Source organism: Myodes glareolus, chromosome 19 (assembly GCF_982192425.1).
Source record: "Myodes glareolus chromosome 19, mMyoGla1.1, whole genome shotgun sequence".
Classification (NCBI taxonomy): Eukaryota; Metazoa; Chordata; class Mammalia; order Rodentia; family Cricetidae; genus Myodes; species Myodes glareolus.
The window spans coordinates 1,490,367-1,510,510 of record NC_142044.1 but is presented as its reverse complement, the minus strand read 5'-3'; the positions used below and the strand labels follow the sequence as shown (position 1 = coordinate 1,510,510).

At 46.5% G+C, this 20,144-nt stretch overlaps 1 protein-coding gene across 4 annotated transcripts in view; it reads right to left on the bottom strand.

The window, feature by feature from the left end:
* Positions 1–20,144, bottom strand: part of Matn2 (matrilin 2) — a 127,224-nt gene that overhangs the window by 38,113 nt on the left and 68,967 nt on the right. For all 4 annotated transcript variants that reach the window (XM_085679128.2, XM_085679127.2, XM_048457188.3 and 1 more), the window contains 2 exons: positions 9,402–9,524; positions 3,996–4,118 (listed from right to left, as the gene is read on the bottom strand). In XM_085679128.2, coding sequence (XP_085535254.2) covers positions 3,996–4,118; positions 9,402–9,524 — 246 coding nt within the window. The remainder of the gene's footprint in view (positions 1–3,995; positions 4,119–9,401; positions 9,525–20,144) is intronic.

Sequence of the window (20,144 nt, the reverse complement as noted above, 5' to 3'; positions counted from 1 at the left end):
ACCCCACTATGTGGATACTTTTGGATACCACTAACCTCGGTTGAATTTTATTTCTTGCCCTTCTGTATGTGTGTTGCTTTTATTGATTGATGAACAAAGCTGTTTCGGCCAATGGCTTGGCGAGTAAAGGGAGAGAGAGAGACAGAGAGACAGAGAGAAAGACAGAGAGAGACAGAGAGAGACAGAGAGAAAGACAGAGAGAGACAGAGAGAGACAGAGAGACAGAGAGAGTGACAGAGAGAGACAGAAAGAGACAGAGAGAACAGAGTTGAGGAGACTCCTTGTAGCCACCAAAGGAGAAAGATGCTAGAACATTATCAGTAAGCCACAGCCTCATGGCAATACATAGATGAATAGAAATGGGTTAATTTAAGATGTAAGACTAGCTAGGAATATAGCTAAGTCATTGGCCAAACGGTGTTGTAGATAATATAACTTTTGTGTGGTTATTTGGGTCTGGCTGGCTGGGAAAAGCAAGTGCAGTCTCCATTTACACAGGACACGGCACATTTTGGCTCAGTCACACACTAGTCGCGCTTGATGTATCGCCTTGACTAGAGTACCTTCTATAGACAGTAAGTGTACAGTTACCAGTTGGATTTGATTTCAGGTGTACTTTATAGAGAGTTGACTCGGCAGAGGACCCAAGTTCGGTTCCGAGCACCTATACGTAGTGGTTCACAAACCCCTATAATCCAGCTCCATGGAATCCGACACCATCTTTTGGGCTCTGTGGGCAATTGTGCTCACATGGGCATAGAGTACCCCGCACCTCCCCCCAACACACAAATATTCTAAAAAGGAACAATAAGTCTTTTAAAAATAGGGACTGAAATGTAAATTAATTTTTTAAAAAAATTTTTACTAATCTTTTGGAAGTGTACAAGAACAGGATTTTTTTTTTTTTCTTTTGCCACAGCCTGAGAGCAGCGGCCAGAAGGCTGGGACTGTGATATATCCAAGGCACTAATAAGGTAACTGCCTGGTGGCTGCCTGGCTAACCCCCACGTCTCTGTCCTAGTCATTGGCTGTCTCTCAGCTCTTTCCTGTCCTGCTGTAGACAGGACACTCCAGGGTTGTATCTGCACAGGCCGGCTTTCTCTTTTCTTCTCTTATCCTTTTCTGAGTGCTTGGCGCATCTATTCTCTATGGCCAAGCTTTCCCATATGGCTCCTGTACACTCCCCAGGACGGTGGGAATGTGGCCTTTCTAGGGGCAGTTCTCCCTAGTGTTGGCCTGGACCCCACAGCTTTCCCAGCATTCTTCTCTGCCCACGCACTGGGCTGGCCAGCTTCACGGTTTTGCCTCTAACACGGTCTGAAGATAGCTGAGCTGCTGGCTCCCAGCCTAGCTGGTGAGACCTCCCAGCTGGAAGAGCTCTGCCCTGACTCCCAGTCAGACCTCTCTCAGGCCCCTACATGGCAGTTTCTACCTCAGGATCTGACGGCAAAGCTCAGATCTCCTTGTCTGTACCACTCTTGGGTCTGGAATAGGGTCTAGTCGTAGGGGACATGTGAGCAGTGTGGAAGATGGTGCCGTTCTGGAGAATAGGGTGGGAGTGAGAGCCAGGACTCCTCCAGGGAGGAAGTTCTGAGAGTAGACAGGTGTGTTTCCCCCGCTCCTCTGATCATGAGGCACGGCTTCCACCTGCCCTAGTTCAGTCTGCCTGCGTCACACATGGGCCGAGTTACACCTGCCTTAGTCCAGCTTGCCTGCATCACACGTGGGCCCTGGGTTACACCTGTCTTAGTCCAGCCTGCCTGCATCACACGTGGGCCCTGGGTTATACCTGCCCTAGTCCAGTCTGCCTGCATCATACTGTGTGCTGTGGATCACACCTGTCTTAGTCCAGCCTGCCTGCATCACATCATGTGCCCTGGGTTACAGTGACTCAGCTGCTCTCTGTGGTGGGACTTGGTTCCCACCAACTTTCAACAGAAAAGTCTTGAGTTTGGATGTACTTTTATGCTTAGTCAAGACATATGTTACATGCCCATTAATACTAAAATTCTTGAGGCCAGTATTATCTTTGGGTTAGTGTATATGTGTTCATGTGTGCACATGTGTATATGAATGTGTGCACGTACATGTGTTTGGAGGTCAGAGGTCAACATTGTGTATCTCCTTCAATTGCTCTCCATCTGATCCTTTGAAGTCAGGGTCTTTGAACGTGTAGTTCACCCATCCATCTAGACTGGTTGGCCAGTGAGCCTCAGGCAGCCTCCTGCTTCCACCTCCTCAGTGTGTGCCCCCCTTTTTTACAGGGGTTCCAGAGATTCAAACTTCATTGCTGGCACAGCAGTCACCTTACCAACCGAGCCACCTTCCCAGATCCAAGTATCATCCATTGTTCATAAAAACATAATTGGCACCTGACAATTTGATCAATCACTTCTACTAAATGATCTCATTTAGTCTGTGAAACAGTGTGGATTATCATCTCCTGTTGCAGCATGAGGTTTTCCCCCGGATCACCCCGGGGAAAGGCAGAGATGCCGCAATTGACCTAGGAGCACAGGGTCCCTCTTTGATGGGGATGCTGACTCATCTGCCCGACAGCCACAGCTCCCAGCCACAGCGACAGCCTGACTGTTGTTCATAGTTCAGAATGTGGTTTCTTGGGCATGGGGTGGGGAGAGGTGGACAGCATCTTGCCGAGAACTGCTCAAGTTTTGCACAGAGAGGAGGGGAACCTGGGAGGAGAGCAGCCTACTCAACCTTTCTACTCAGACAAAGAACTGTGCATTAGCCGTGTGCTGGGTGTGGAGGTCTAAACGCCCTTCTGGTGTTATTGTAGCGCTGCTTTCCTTCCTAGGCAAACCCATTCATGTGGTGAATGACAGCTCACTTTAAAATCCAGCCATGACCCATGCCTCCTTCATTTGGGGCTCCAAGAACATGTTTTGGATGTAATGTGCCAGGCCCCTGGGGTTTGAAGCTGTTGACATTAAGGGACTGAATGAAAGGAAGAATGCTTTTGAAAACATGTACAGAAACACACACTGGATGTACCTTTAAAAGATGGAAGGTACACAAACTTATATAAATTAAAATCCTCATTGTAGTGGTGCCTTGCTTTATCCTTTTTCTTTTTTGCTTTTTCAAGATAGCGTTTCTCTGTGTAACAGCTCTGGCTGTCCTGGAACTCCATTTGTAGATCAGGCTGGCCTCGAACTCACAGAGATCCACCTGCCTCTGCCTCCTGAGTGCTGGGATTAAAGGCATGCACCACCACCACCCGAGCCTTATTTTACTCTTAATTGTTATTGAACCTCATTAAAATGCCACTGGGCCCTAAGACTTCAGAAGCAGGCATCTCTCACGTGGTCTTTCACTGTACTGAAGACCCTTACACCTTTAAGTTTAAAAGAATCCTTCTGGCATTGTTTTTAAAACTGGGGATCATCTTTAGTTTGTAAATTTTCTGTTCTAATTTTAGGAGTTCAAATCAATTTCAATATTTATGAACATAGCTAAAGTCAAACAGAACTAAACAGACGAAGGTTCACCTATCCCCACCCCACTCCCAAGAAACCACATTCAATTCCTTTCAGTTCAGCGATTCTCTGGTCCTCATGTGGAGTCGGAGCTGGAGCCCACAAGCCACAAAGCTTCAGTGAAAATATCCCTCAGGCCCTGTTCTAATGACAGACACAGCCGTGCTGAGGCAGCATGTGGGACACGGGTTTGAGTGTTAGCATGCTAGCAGATGCTGGGAGAGCATGCCCTCACAGAGTCCCCAACAAAAGACGCCTTCAAATATTTTGCCTGGAGACATCGAGACCAAGGAAGCCACAGTCTTAGGGTGATTTAGAAAGGCCTGACAGAGAGGAACAAGGGCAGAGCCCATGACTTAATATGTGATAATCCGTATGTGGGAGAGTTCTAAGTCCAAAGTGCCCACAGCAATTTCACTCCATGTGTACGTGTGTGTGTGTGTGTGTGTGTGTGTGCGCGCACGTGTGCGCGCACACGCATGCATGTGTGTAACTTACTTGTGCATGTTTTCTTATCTGGGTTGAGAGCAAATCCCTCGTGGCACTGGCACAGGTAGGAACCTTCAGCATTTACACACTCATGTTCACATCCATGATTTCCTGAGGCGCAGTAGTCCACAGCTGCAGAAAACAACACATGGTCACATCTGGTTAGAAGCGCAGAGAAGGGGATGGTAGAATGTCAGGATACCTGTAACAAATACAGTTAGAGGTAAGTGGTTGTCTGCTGCGAAAAGCATGAATAAATAAACCATACCCTGAGATTCCCCTCAAAAAATAAAAAGAATGAAGATTTTTTTTGATTAGGCTTTCATTCCTGAAGATGGACAGTTAAAAGTCAGAGGAATGCTAATAAAAACGATCACAGAGCATGTTTATACCTACTGGACTGGGGAAAACAGAGATAAGATGAGCCCGACAGCAGCTGCGGGTGTGGCTCAATGACAGGGCGCTTGCCGTACCTTCAAGAGGCTCTAAGACCAGCACCATAAGAATAACAAACAGATGAAAACCCAGAGCAGTAAGACAGCACAATGTGTCGCATAAATCCCGAACAGCATCACAGATGGACGAAAAACCACATGGAAGCCATTTGATAATTTTACCTTGCAAATCTGACTCAAGAAAATAATTGAAAGGTGGAGAAATTATTTATCTGAAATAAGATATTTATAGTAGCATCATTTACAGTGACTGAATATATCTGAAAAAAATACAACAAACTTATATTAAGGATAAATTTCTTAGTAATTGATGAGAAAACATACCAGTTTATATCTCATAAGTTCCATAAATAGTCACTGAGTATTTACTACAAACCAGGACCTGTTTTAGATGTTAGACACAGAGTAAATAACAAATGGGACCCACCCAGCCTTCAGGTGTTAACATTGGTGGTGGTGGAAGTGGTGGAGGTGGAGGTGGTGGTGGTGGTGTGGGTGGAAGTGGTGTGGGTGGAGCTGGTGTGGGTGGAGGTGGTGTGGGTGGAAGTGGTGTGGGTGGAGGTGGTGTGGGTGGTGGAGGTGGTGTGGGTGGAGCTGGTGTGGGTGGTGGAGGTGATGGTGGTGGTAACAGACAAAAGTCATTGAATAACACAATTAGAAGACAGAGAAGTTCTAGAGGAAACCAAGGTGAGTGGGACCTGTCAGGGATGGACACTGGGGTGGATGGACGTGGTCACGAAAGTTTTCTACAGAAAGGTGGTTGGGCAGTCCCGAATGAGGTACCAGCCACAAATAATGAGACACGCAGAAGTGAGCATCCCAGGTGAAGTGGGTAAGGAAAGGACCAGAGGGTGGTACATGCCTCACACCCAGCAGTGAGCATCTCAGGGGAAGTGGGTGAGGACAGGGCCAGAGGGTGGGACACCAGAAGGTGGGACACCAGAGGGTGGGACACCAGAGGGTGGGACACCAGAGGGTGGGACACCAGAGGGTGGGACACCAGAAGGTGGGACATGCCTCCTCTGTCACAGGATCATCAAAAGGGTTGGTGCAGAGCAAGGGGAGAGGTAGAGATGAGAGTGACATCGTCAAAAGGACGTATCGTCCTATTGACCTCAGAACTGGTGTTATGGCATTCCTAGGAACAGCCTTTACACCGACTCCACCAAATCCCTTCCATCGTCTCTGCCTGGAATCTATGTGCACCTCCATAGACGGAAAGAACACCGTAACTCCTGGCTGTCACCCCTTGTTCAGGCAGATCACAAGGGGCTAAAGTTCCAGCATCAAAAGAGAGCCTTGCACATCCAGGCTCTGTCCGATGTGTGATAAACCACTCAGCTAACCTCGGAGATAAACAGCGCATTAGGGCAAAGCAATAAAGGCCAAGATGGACATTTGTCATGATACCTTATTGCCAACAATAGAATGCCCACTGGAGAGCTCTCCCCATCATATTCTACAGCTCCTCAATGCACTTTCTCCTTTTCCCTCCCCTCCACAGCCTTAGATGGTCATTCACAGACATTTCTCTTGCCCTTAGTTCTTCTTGCTTTCTCTATGTGGCTGAGAGTAATGTCCTCCATCCATTCTCATTCCACAATTCATCCCTAGGCAGGAAACAATGACTATCATGGCTATTTTCACAGTCATGACCAAGGTCTAGTGCACACCAGGAACTTTACTCAATAGTTTGTCCTCTCAAATCATCTGTAGTAGCTGTCATGACTCCTCATTATGGATGAAAAATAAAATTTAGAGATTACGTGAAATAAAGACGTACTTCACTGAAGACTGGTATGTAAGGCTTGAAGGTCCAGATCAGATGTCTTCAAAACAAGTAAAGACACATAGCCATTTAAACTTGTAAAACCTAAATGGACATTAAAAGGAACAAGGGGAAAACATGTCGATTCCTGCCTATATTGTTGGTTTTCTGAGCATCCTCATCTGCACTGGGCTATTTTCTGCTCTTTCTCTCCCCCACTCTCTCTGACATGTCCTTGCCTTGTCTCATAATTCTAACCTCGCTTTGCCCAAAACTCCAGGCTACCTTTCCTTGAATCCATTCTCATCTCTTTCCGTCCCTATGGCATCATTCTCAGAGTCTTAGAAGTTCAAGGTAATGAGTTTCAGGTGTGTCCAACCCAGCATAGTCAAGACGTGGCCCAACACAAAATTGTAATCTTACTTAAAACACGATGAGGTGATTTTTCTTTTTTGTTTTGTTTTGTTTTGGTTTGGTTTGTGATATTTCATAGCTCCTAGAGTCTCCATCTTTGAGAACAGTGCCTTTGTTCGGCTGCTTGTGTAGCTTCTAATGATATTTTACTATGCTATCTCTCTTGAAAACACTTCCACCTCCATACCATCCCTGCCCATCACATGGGTTCTTGCTTGCTCATCTGTCCAGATGATATAGATGTCCTTCTATATGCAGATCTTCTAGGCCAGTCCCTCAGAATGTCTGTCTTCTCTACCTCTGTCCTCTGGGGGCTCTATGATTGCCTGGGCTCCCAACACAGCCCCATGGAACAGCAGTTGACTTTTGAGAATTCTAACTCCCTAACTGAAGCTACTAGTCACAGAGATCTGCCCACTCATCTCATGGTCTGCTTCTCCCAGAGGCTTAGTCAATGGCGGTCAAGGATAGCTGTGAAGATGGTAATGCCAGGATCATCAGAGGGATGAGGCCCGGGTCACATTAGGATACACAGTTTCTCCCGCTTGACCGCCTAATACAGGCAAGACATTCTTGGTATTTTGGTTGTGAGCCTAGCCTTTAACGACTGAGCCATCCCTCCAGCCCAACACATTCTCATACGCTTATAAGCACCAGCAGGGAAAACACCCGTCTTGGATGAATACGGCCAGCACTGCTCCTGGCAAACACAGTGTGTTCTCGCTCATTCTTTCAGCTCTTCAGCAAATGCCAAATTCCAAACTTACAGCACAATCCTGAGAGACACAAAGATTCTCTACTACACAGGGACAATTAGGCAATTATTTGGTAATACAGAGAGAACTGGCTTCCCCACCACCCTCTAGTTTCCCAACCTCCCATGGACTGGCCTCCTCCTTGTCTATCCCCTGGGTCTCCCACAAGCTCTTAGTTTATTCTGTGTCTTCCCCTACTCAGTCAATCAGAACTGTGTTCCTGACACCTTGATGCTTATCCCTGTCCTCACAAAGGCCCCATTCTCTACCTTTTTTATTTTTAATTTTTCAGTTCACAAAGTTTCTACTTATGTAACAACAGGAAGGGGCAAAAAAAAAAGACCCTAGCAGATAAAAATAAACAGTATAACTTCTTGTTCATCATGGACCAATGTTTTATAGTAGATACTTCTAGGGGAAGTATGGTAGAAGTGCGATGAAATATTAACAGCGATTTTCTCATCCTTTAAGTATCAGTTTTATGATAAAAATTAATGAAACAAATTAATAAGTATTGTGGTTATGTGTTGACTTCTTTTTTGATGATGTGCCAACAGAATATCCTGCCACTCGGTCATGGTCACCACCAGCAAATTACTCCCCCTCCCCCGCTCTGATAAATAGCTTTAAGACTCAGTGCTCAGTAAACCAGTCCCATTTGCTTATCTCTGATGAGGGAGTTTTCAAATCTACCAGTGTGGAAAAACAAAGTCACATTACTCTCATTACTCCCATGCAAATAGCAAATGACCATTTTTTTGTCTTTTTCCTGCCTTTCATACCCCTAATTAATAACTAGGGCATGCTGGGAAATACTCATTTGAAATGCAAAAGGATAAACATATACTGTGGAGGGGAACAAGGAATGAAGGGATCCAACATGGTCTCTGGAAGCAACGGGATATAGAACAGAGAAGCAAGACTTGGTCAGGAATCTCCGTTCACTTCTGTCCAGCTCATTGAACACCCAGCATTTACCTGCCATTTCTTGCTTTAATGATGAATGAGACCAGGCAAGGGAATTGCAGCTAATCAGGAAGGGGCTTCATACATCTTAGGGGTTTGCTGGCCTGCTCTACAAGGGCTCGGGAAAACTCTACCCCATCTCTCAACTGATCACTGTGGAGATGCCAAGTGGGGAGGGTGTTCAACTGTATGAGCTGTGCTTGCAGCTCCAAGCACTTCATGGAGACCCCTTCCCTGGCTCTCAAGGCTGTTTATTTTCTGTGACCATGATGTCAGTACAGATAGTTAGGCCTTTCTCTGAACTGCAGGTCCAAAATGAGGGATAAAATAAGGTCACTAGTGTCTGTCAGGTACTGCATAGCACCCCTGCCCATCACCAGGTAAATTTCATATATAACACTTGTGCTATATAGCTAGGTCCCCCAAACTAAGCTCTAATTCACCTAGATTGTTGGTGGAAGTTTGTCCTACCCACCGGTTTCCAAATAACTGGCACAGAGGTTTAATATTAATTATAAATGCTTGGTTGATAGCCCAGGCTTGTTACTACCTAACTCTTACATTTGAATTAACCCATATGTGGGTCATGACTTGTTACCTCATTTTGTACACACCCTGCTTACTCTGCAGCTGGCTGATATCTCCCTGATTCTGCCCCTCTTCCTCCCAGTAGTCTCAGTTTGGCTATCCAGCCCATACCTTTTGCCTAGCTACCAGTCACTCAGCTTTCTACTAAACCAACTCGAGAGACAAATCTTTATGGTGTACAAAGGGCATATTGCATAGCACTGTCCCTTAAAGCAGTGATGTAACAGGCAAATACATTTACATAGACTGTCATAAGCGTGCCTCATGTGAAGGGTTTTGAATAAGCAAATACTGACCTCAAGCAAAAAAGTCTTTAAAGTTCAGTTCTGCCTAAAAAACTAAACCACAGCACTGACTACTTCATTAAAATCTAAAGGACTATTTGGGCCTCATGCATGCTGCATTCTGCTGCTCTCCTTCCTGTACTTCTATGTCCTTTCTCAGCACACATGATTGAAGAGACACCTACCTGTGCATCGCTTCCCATCCTCGGCCAGGGTGTAGCCGCTGTAGCACTGGCAGACGAAGAAACCAGGCAGGTTCACACATAGCTGCTCACAGCCGTGATCCTCTGAGGCACACAGATCCTGGACTGAGGCAAAGTTGAACCATTAGCACACAGCTCAGGAGCAGAAGTGCTCTTGGCCCACAGCTACTCAACTCTATAGCACTTACTACAGTAAACTTCAATAACATTGCACGTTTTAATACATTATTGTTGAAGACTGAGGGGCAAAATACATAAAAGGAAGATCCACCTGTAGTTCTACCACCCAGAGCAACCACTGCTGACTTTGTATCCATTTAGTGTAGATAAAAACATTTTCCTTTTTTGTTTGTTTTTGTTTTTCAAGACAGGTTTCTCTGTGTATCCCTGGCTGTCCTGGAACTCACTCTGTAGACCAGGCTGGCCTAGAATTCAGATATTCACCTGCTTCTGCCTCTGGAGTGTCTGGATTAAAGGTATACACCACCACTGCCCTGCTGATAAAACCATTTTCAAAGTTGGAATTATATGGAAATTCATGAAATAATTTTAATTAAAATCAATTTTGCATTTTCTGCAGTCATGAAAACCACTTTGAGCATGATTTTGAGGACTCATGAGAGCTGAGTTGTGAGCAAGAGCTTCTACTTGCTCCCATAAAGCACCATTCCTAGCCTTTGGGCAAACGCAGCTTCATCAGCATACAGGAGGTGACTTTGTTTTGTGTGACCCTTGACATCATGCAGAAAAGGCAGCCAAGGGAGCTACAGACTCACCACTCTGCTGAATGCGGTGGTTTGGGTACAAATGGCCCTCATGGGCCCATAGATTTGAATGCTTGGTCATAGGGAGTGCCACTATGAGGAGGTGTGGCCTTGTTGGAGGAAGTGTATCACTGGGGTGGGCTTTGGGGTTTCAAATGCTCAAGCCAGGCCCAGTGTTCTCTCTTCCTGCTGCCTGTCAATCAAGACATAGAACTCTCAGCTCCTGTTGGGCCCGGTCTCTCCTTCCTCCTTGGGGTGAATTTCTAGGATGCTTCTGGCCACCCAGCTAGCATCCTCTTTGCTTCTGTGCTCACTCTGCGGTAGCCTGGTGATTTAGCTGTAGAACACTGTTCACTTTTGGTATGGTAATTTCCCACCTGCCCTGGAGAATTCCTACACAGCACCAAGGTCTCTCTCCGCTGCTGCTCCCTGCCCCCTGCCTGGGAAGGACCTGGGAAGGTCCTGTACGGTGCCAGTTTCCCCTATGGCTGAAAGGAAATTCCCTTACCGGGGGCCTAGGTATATTAGCTTTGCATTAAGCTAAATAAAGTGGCATTCAGTGATCTCTTGTCGAATGACTCTGGTCTCTTGTGTCTTTGTTCAATCTCCAGGCCTTTGCCCAAACTCGCGTACGGAGGCACGTGACCCATACTGAGAAAGGTAACACAGAATCGGGCGTTACAAGCTCCTTCTCCAGCACCACGTTGTCATACGTCCCAACATAACAATAATGGACTTAACCTCTAAATTTGAAGCCAGCTCCAATTAGTGTTTTCCTTTATAAGAGTTGCTGTGGTCATGGTACAGCTTCATAGCACCAGAACACCAACTAAGACACATGGCAAGTTGTAAGCACAACCTTGAACCCCAGGTTCCACCAGCCTTTCCTCTACCCATCTGACTACAGGCGAGGTCTTCACGCACTCGACTCATTCATTCACTGGGTGAATTCACTCATTCATCCATTCACTGGGTGAGGAAGATGGCGAAGCCAGATGCCATGGGAGGAGCTAAGGATGGTTACAGGGAATGAAGGAGAGGAAATTCTTCAAGCCCTTGTTTGAGTCAACTAGCCAGCCACCACGTATCCACAAAGTGCTGAGCTAACTTGTCATGGACATGCAGTGTGGGAATGCGTGTATGGACATCCGTGTCCTGCCATGTAGGAATATGTAAGAGGATAGCAAGGTTAAAGGCACCTTCAACTCGCCACTGACTCAGCCTCTCCTTGGCACAGTTGGGCAGACGTGATGGTGCTGTTTCCTGGCAAGGAGACTGCTCAGATGCCGTGAAATGACTAGCTCTATCCACAATCCTGCCCTTAAAACCAGAGAAAGTCAGGGAGCATTAAAGGGAATGGATATATTAAAGGGATGGGAGATACTAAAGGGAAGTTTCTTTGGTTAAAAAGTGTCACTACATCAAGGGTAATAAAATTCAATTTTTCAGAAAGCTCTGTTAGTCCCTGACTCTCAGTTATACTTAAAAAAAAAAGGTCTATATTGCTTAAACGAAGGTTGGTTTTAATTTTAACCATGTGTCTGTTTGAATGTGCTCACAAGCACAGCTGCTTCTGGGTTTCAGTTCTGTGGAGCGGGCATTGCAGGCCCTCAGGAGCCACCTGACACGGTGCTGGGAACTGAACTCAGGTCCTCTGCGGGACACTCTTACAGCTCACCTGCTTCTCCAGCCTCATCGTTCTTCCTTGTAAAAATATCTTTTATTGCCAGGCAGTGGCAGTGCCCGCCTTTAATCCCATTAATCCCAGCACTCGGGAGGCAGAGGCAGGTGGAGCTCAGTGAGTTCAAAATCAGCCTGATCTACAGAATGAGTTTCAGGATAGTGAGAGTTGTTACACAGAGAAATGTATCTCTAAAAGCCAGATACATTTTATTAAATCTGACCTCTGACAATCTCATACATGTACTGCTTCCTGGCTACTCCCCCTCCTCCTCCTCCTCCCCCTCCTCCCTCTCCTACCTGCGCCTTTCCACACTCATGGCCGAGCGTTCTGTTTTATGTCCCACTGAGTTTACCCAGGGCTGTCTGTGAAAACCTGGAGCTTGGAAATATCCATTAGAGCCTGGGCTGGTGTTACCAACAGATATACAACTAAAGAAAATGACAGTCCCTCCCCAGGAATCCACCAGAAGGCAATAGCTCAGGAAGGAAGGGTGGGGCCCATAAGTCCCTCCCGGATCTATGATTAACTCTGCCTGATGGTGGGGTGGCCTTGTGCAGGCAGCCGCGGCTGCTGTAAGAGCGTGATTGCAGCAGTGGCTGCTGTCCCCCGGAGACAGCGTTCTGCAGCCCTTTTCCTTGCATTTTGGCTCTTACATTCTTTCTGCTCCCTGTTCTGTGATAGTCCCTGGCCTCAGAGGGGGTGTCGTGAAAACCTTGTTTAGGGACAAGCCCTCAGCTGTCACTCATTCTCAGCACCGTGAACATCCATGAGTCCACACTTGCTCTCGTTCACTGCAAATGCAGCTTCTCTAACAGCCATGTGTGGCTGTCACCTCCAAGGGGCTGGGAGATGGCTCGGTCTGTAAAGCTCTTGTCTTGGCAGCAAGAAGACCTGCATTTGATCCCCGGAACCCCACATAAAAAGCCAAGCTTGGTGGCACATGCCTGTCATCCTGGCAGTGAGACAGGAGGAAGAGACAGAACAGCTGGTACTCCCTGTTAGCTGGCCTCGTCAACTTGGTGAAGACACGGGCTAGTGGCAGACCCGCGAGCAAAAGGTGCACAGTGCCTGAAGAATGACAAGGAAGGGGTCCTCTGACATCCATAGGTATTACACACATGTGCAGGCACACACCCTTGCTCACACACACAGGGACACACATAAAGAAGTAATATCACCTATGTGATCTTCTCATTTTGCATTGTGCTTTTGGATAAACATATTAAGTTGGTGAAAAGATTAAAAAAAACTGATCTAACTCAGAATTTTCATTAAATAAATTGAGCACTTTTTCACTTTTTATTTTTATAGATATTTGCCTGCACCACGTCCATGCATGTAGTGCCCATGGCCAGAAGAAAGTATTACATCCTTTAGAACCGGGGTTACAACAGTCATGAGCTGTCATGTGGGTGCTGGAAGTCAAACCCAGATGCTTTGGAAGAGCAGTCAGTATATTCTTTATCATTGAGTCATCTCTCCTTAAAACAAAAACGAAGCCAGGCGGTGGTAGCACACGCCTTTATTCCCAGCAATGGGGAGGCAGAGACAGGTGGATCTCTGTAAGTTCAAGGCCAGCCTGGTCTACAAAGCAAGTTTCAGAACAGCCAGGTCTGTTACATAGAGAAAGCCTATCTTGAACAACCAAAACAAACAAACTAATTAATTAATTAATTAAATTATATCTATACCAGCACATATTAAAATGAACAGGTCTAAGAAGAAGAATGAAGACTGAGGGCCGTGCTGATACGGAGGACAGGGTTGGCAGCTGTATTCTACTCTGGGAATTCCCTGGCAAGTGGCAGACGAGGCTGGGAGGGATCACAGACACCAGATGGCTGAGAGCCCTCCAGTAGCCTGAGGAGCTGAACTCTCCTCAACAGACGACAGAGCCACACTCAGGGGAGACACCAGCGACTCCATCCAAACCGTGTTTTGTGTCTGGCAGCATCTGTCACAGACATCCTCAGCTCTGGGAACCTCGTCTGACTTCCAGCCCGACACGATGAAAACTACGCAGTGTGGCCCAGAGTCCCAGACTTCGGTGTGCCTGTCGGGTGATGGGACATTTGCCTCTTGCCGTGAGGAGCTTGAGCTACGTGGGGCTTTTGGCCTTCCACGTTGGCCGTCAGTACACTCCTGTGCTCTTCCTCCCTGGCATGTAGCATGATATTAACGGTATATGTGTTCATGCAGTGATGCGGTCTCTGTCTCCCTTACTAGACTCTAAGTCCCTCTACAGGTGGCCAGTTCTCTGCACTGCTGCTGGAGAAACAAAGCCGGCTCACTGGCAACAGCTGTCTCTAAGCCATTTCTGCAGGAAGGCAGGAACTCCTGCAGCCCCTCGCTCTATGCCAAGTGTCACCCTGTCACCCGGTCCCCCTAGAACCCCTGCTAACCATGAAGAGCAGGTAGGGATGGGAATGAGGGCTTTTACTCATTTACTTACAGTTGCCTGGCTTAAAAATTCTTAAGAAGAGCTTTTAGAAGAACAGGAGAAAAATTAGTGTATTATAAAAGCCCCACCCCCACTCCACCCAAGACAGGATCTCTCTGTGTAATAGCTCTGGCTGTCCTGGAACTCACTTTGTAGACCATGCTGGCCTCAAACTCACAGAGATCTGCCTGCCTGCCTCTGTCTCCCGAGTGCTGGGATTAAAGGTATGTGCCTCCACTGCCCAGCACAAAAGAACCTTTTGAAAGTTGTATTTTGAAGTCAAATCCTAGGACAGGGTGGGCAGAAGCAGGTAGATCTCTGTGAGGCCGGCCTGAATCTTTCTGGACAGGCTGGGACTCTGCAAAATCCAGGTTATTACTGCGTGACCCCGTCTGTCGAAGCAGAAGGGTCTTTATCCAACTGCCTATTAGAACTTTCTGGACCCCTTCTAAAGACACTGATGCTGGGGTTCTAAGATGCTCAGGTGGCAGAGCAACTGTTGGGCAAACTTGAGGACCCGAGTTCTATGCCAGGCAGTGTAAAACATCCAGGTGCTTGCGATCCCAGCACTGCAGGGACAGAGACGGCTGGATCCTTGGGCTCACCAGTGGACCAGCCTGCTTGGAACAATCCTTCTCTGCACTAAAATACGTATTACTCTCATTGGTTAATAAAAAGCTGTCAGTTTGGTAGTTGGGCAGGAAGTTAGGCTGGAAAGCCAAACTGAAAATGACTGGAAGAAGGAGGGCAGAGTCAGGAGAGATGCCAGCCAGATGCTGGGCAAGCAGGGCATGTAAGAAACGAGGTCATATCAGATATTAACCCACAAACCTATGAACACTGGATTTTCGACAAGGGAGCTAAAGGTATACAATGGAAAGGAAAGCATCTTTAACAAATGGTGCTGGCATAACTGGATGTCAACCTGTAGAAGAATGAAAGTAGATCCATATCTATCACCATGCACAAAACTCAAGTCCAAATGGATTAAAGACATCAACATTAATCTGACCACATTGAACCTGATAGAAGAGAAAGTGGAAAGTAGTCTACAAGACACAGGCACAGAGACCACTTCCTAAGTAGAACCCCAGTAGCACAGACAATAAGAGAGTCAATGAATAAATGGGACCTCCTGAAACTGAGAAGCTTCTGTAAAGCAAAGGACACTGTCAGTAAGACAAAAAGGCTACCTTCTGACTGGGAGAAGATCTTCACCAACCCCTCATCAGACAAAGGTCTGATCTCCAAAATATACAAAGAACTCAAGAAACTAGACACTAAAACTCTAATTAACCCAATTAAAAAATGGGGTATTGAACTGAACAGAGAATTCACAACAGATGATCTTCGAATGGCCAAAAGACATTTAAGGTCATGCTCAACCTCCTTAGTGATCAGGGAAATGCAAATCAAAACCACTTTGAGATACCATCTTACACCTGTCAGAATAGCTAAAGTCAAAAACACCAACGATAGCCTATGCTGGAGAGGATGTGGAGTGAGGGGAACACTCATCCATTGTTGGTGGGAATGCAAACTTGTGCAGCCACTGTGGAAATCAGTGTGGCGGTTTCTCAGGAAACTGAGAGTCAACCTCCCTCAGGACCCAGCAATTCCACTCTTGGGAATATACCCAAGAGAAGCCCTATCATACTACAAAAGCATTTGTTCAACTATGTTCATAGCTGCACTATTTGTAATAGCCAGAACCTGGAAACAACCTAGGTGCCCCTCAATAGAAGAATGGTTAAAGAAGGTGTGGAACATATACACATTAGAGTTTTACTCAGCAGTAAAAAACAATGACATCTTGAATTTTGCATGCAAATGGATGGAAATAGAAAACGCTTTACTGAGTGAGGTAACCCAGACCCAAAAAGAGGAATATGATATGTACTCACTCATAAGTGGATTCTAGCCATAATTAAAGGTCTTTGAGCCTATAATTCGTGATCCTAGAGAAACTAAATAAGAAGGTGAACCTGAAGAAAATCATATAGTTATCCTCCTGGATATTGGAAGTAGACAAGAAGCAAGGTCATAAGCCTTGAGCCACGTGGTAAAGCGTAGATAGAAATATGGGTTAATTTAAGTGTAGGAGTTAACTAGTAATAAGCCTGAGCTATCGGCCAAGTATCTATAATTCATGTTCAGTCTCTGAGCTGATTATTTGGGACTGGGCGGTCAGGACAGAAAATGTCCACTTACACCAGCCTAGCCTGACTGGTAAGATCCAGTTCCCAGTGAGACTCTGCCAGGGGCAAAGAGGAAAAGGAAGAGAATAGAAAAGGAAAGGAAGGCAAGGTGAATGGTTTCCATGAAGAACATCTGAGGTCGGCTTCTGGCACATGCACACATGCTCGCATGCCCCATGCTCTCTCCCGATGCCAAGACACACCCCTTTCGTTAAACCTGAATGTCAGGGATAGTAGGATTTTGGCAGTAGTGTTTGCTAAACATCCTTAAAGTCCCCAGAGCACAGCAGGTGAGAATCACTGAGCCCATGGACAAAAGTCCCCATGATCCTCTGGTGTGGGAGGTACTCAGGCTCCTATTAGGACCTGCGACCCCGGGGCTCAGCTCTTTCTGCAACAGCTCCCAACCACAGGGTGATGGCAGCCACCATTGTCTCCTCTCCAGCCGCACATGAGAATGTGGTAGGGTCAGGAAGGATTATAGCTCTCATTCCCAAAGAATTGTCCCACGAAAGCGAGCTTGCCAGTTGGCACTATGCGGCTTTTTCTTTCATACTGTTTTTAGAACGTCAGGATTTATGGCCATGAGTGATTTGTCCTGACCCAAGGGAGACCACTGGGAGATTAATCTAATTAAACAAAGAGAAAGGAATAAAATGGAAACTGGGTTCTAACAAAACGACTTCTTGTTTTCCTGGCAGTGGTCACTTCCATTTGAAAAGAAAATGCAGATGTTTTTGGACAATTCATTATGCTTTTGAAAAACAACTTTTTTTTTTTACCCCCTTCCCCACAGTCTGGATGGACTTCACCGAAGGGGAATAAAAACAACTCAGGGGCATGGGAGAGGCGGTGTTATCCCAGCACAGCCCTCGGCCTCCTGTCTGGTGACCCCAGTTACGGCGGCTGTGACTTGTTAAGCATCATCTCTCCCAGGAGCCTACTCAGAAAGACTTCTTCCTCTAGGTCCTGCAGCCATCACCATTCACTCCTGGTGCTAGGGGGCTGGCGCACATCTGCTGACCCACGGGAGCGTGAACTGGTCTGTCGATTCCTCAGAGCTCCCTGTACTGTCCCTGGGCATGCACTTCATGACGGAAGGGACAGTGACAATGATCCATATGTCCTGCCTTTCAACTAAGATGTTCCTAACTCCGCAAAGCCATTTCCTCAAACAGAAATGAGATCCTGGGAAGGTGAGAGAGAGGAAAATGAAAGTCTTCATGTCTCCACGCCTCTCCTCACGCTCAGTACCACACATGCACTCCTGTGCCTGAGGACAAGGACATGTAAGCATCCGTCTCCAGTTTCAGACACCAGAGAAAGGCTGCCGTGTCTAGCTGTCTGCTACATGCCTGACACATTGGAGTTGCTGAACAGGTACTTGTCAGATAGATAAATAAATCCACATCTATGTCACAAACACAGACTTGTTCTTACCTGGGTTATAAACTCAGTGAGGTACTGGACCAACACTAAGAAGTGTGGTTGTCCCTGTGTGTGGGCGTTCCTGTGGTGTGTGGATTATAGCACTCGTTTGACCTTTGATAGCCCTTTCAGATTAGCAGAGAATGCCACAGAAAGTTGGAAGTCATGGGCGTTGTCCCCTTCTGTGCCCTTCAGAGCCAATCAACTCTTTGGGACTTGTGGCATTTGAAAGAGAATGGCTACCATAGGGAGTGGAACTATTAGGAGGTGTGGCCTTGTTAGAGGAAGTGTGTCACTGTGGGAGTGGACTTTATGGTGGCCTTTACTCAAGCTACGCTCAGTGTGATAGACTCCTTCAGGTGCTTGTGGATCAAGATGTAGACCTCTCAGCTCCTTCCCCAGCACTGTGTCTGCCTGCACACAGTCATGTTTCCCGCCATGATGATAATGGACTAAATCTCTGAACTGTAAGCCAGCCCCAATTAAATGTTTTCCTTTATAAGAGTTGTCATGGTCATGGTGTCTCCTCATAGCAAAAGAAAGCCTGAGACGGTACTCTTGGCTACTGTTACTTATCTCCCCTGCCAAGAGGAGGCAGGATCAGCTCAACGATCATGGCAATCTGCTCCCTGACCTTCCGGTGTCTATACTAGCCTACCTGAACAATCTGCACTGCTTCCCCTCTGCCTAGTATGCTTATCGGCTTCCTGCTGCTCTAGCATGGCACACAAGCTGTCGTGAGGCAGAGTACCGCACGGTTACCCAGCTCCTCTCCAGTCTTAGCCCATGCTGCTCGATTGCCCCTGTTGCACCTATATTGTCCTCTTTATCCCGCAAATCAAGCGTTCTCTTGCCCAGGACTTCTGCACATGCCTTTCTTTTTACCTCAGATGCTCACACTCCTCCTTGCCTGCTTTTTGCCTACCTGACTCTATGTACCCTTTAGGGCACATCTTAAAGAATATTTTCCAAGGGGACTTCTGTTACCATTAGTTAAGTCCTTCCTTGTAGTCTCCCTCTGCCATTTTCACCACGATGATAATTTAATGCTTAATTTGCCAGCGACATGACTCCATCCTGTCCATCACACCAGGGCAGACACATCCTCACGAGTATTCGTTTGACTCAGGACTCTAGCTCAATTATCTAGCATGGCACCTGGCGTGTTTGTGAATGACAGAGTCAGTCTACTTGTTCATTCAGGAAAATTTTCGCTGTATAAGGAAAACCATAGTGAATCCAACAAACCAAGAAAATAAAAGATCCCTACCATCACGAGCTGAGAGTCTAGTAAGGAATCCATTGGTGTGCTGGAGTTAGCTCACCCAGAACAGTTGACGGGTCTTTCTTCCCAGCTCTGCATCTGTGGAGCTGCCCTGGCAGCCTGAAATGGCCGTGGTGGGAGTGTTTACACCAAGGAAGCCTTTCTGTCTAGAAAGACAGTTGTGAAACACTGACTAGCTCATCACTGAAGAGGGACCCACAGCACTATCTCGCAAGGGACTCAGAAGTGTTTAAGGACGGTCACTTTAAACAATGTGATGGAAGCGGTGGTCTTGCTGAGGTGGCTTTGGGGAAAGACCCGAAGAGATGATGTGGAAACAGTCATGCGGGGGCCACCATTGGAACACGGCAGTTAAGGCTCTTCAGGGAAGCAAGGGGTGACTACCATCTTTGGAAGCAAACCTGGCCCTAGCTGGGAGACTTCAGCAAATGCCCTTCAAGAAACAGTTTTCAGGAAGATGTAAAATTACCGAGTGTAGAAAGCACCATCTATGTAGAGTTTAAGGAGGTAATAATAGATGGAGAAGCATGCGGCCCAGAGTGGGCATACCAAACGCCAGCCTCCTCATTTCCTGTCTCAAGGCAGGGTAGAGAAAGGTCTGCATGACACAGGCATGACCTTGAAAACAAGATTTGCCCAAGTCACAATTCCACAAAGACAGTTTCATTTTTATTGGGCACTTAAGGACGCTTCAGACATAGATTATTATGTTTACGAATATTTTAAAAGTATCTTTGGCTAAGTTTGGTTGGCTAAATGGGTCAGATACAGCAATATTGGCATTTTGGAGCTTGTAATAAACGATCTGGCCAAATCCACGCTCCACCTCGCCGGGGGCAACTATTCACATACAGCTTCGGTCAGCAAAACTAGCTCATCTCTCATCGGTCCTGGAGAACTGCAAAGGCAGGTGAAATCAATTAGTA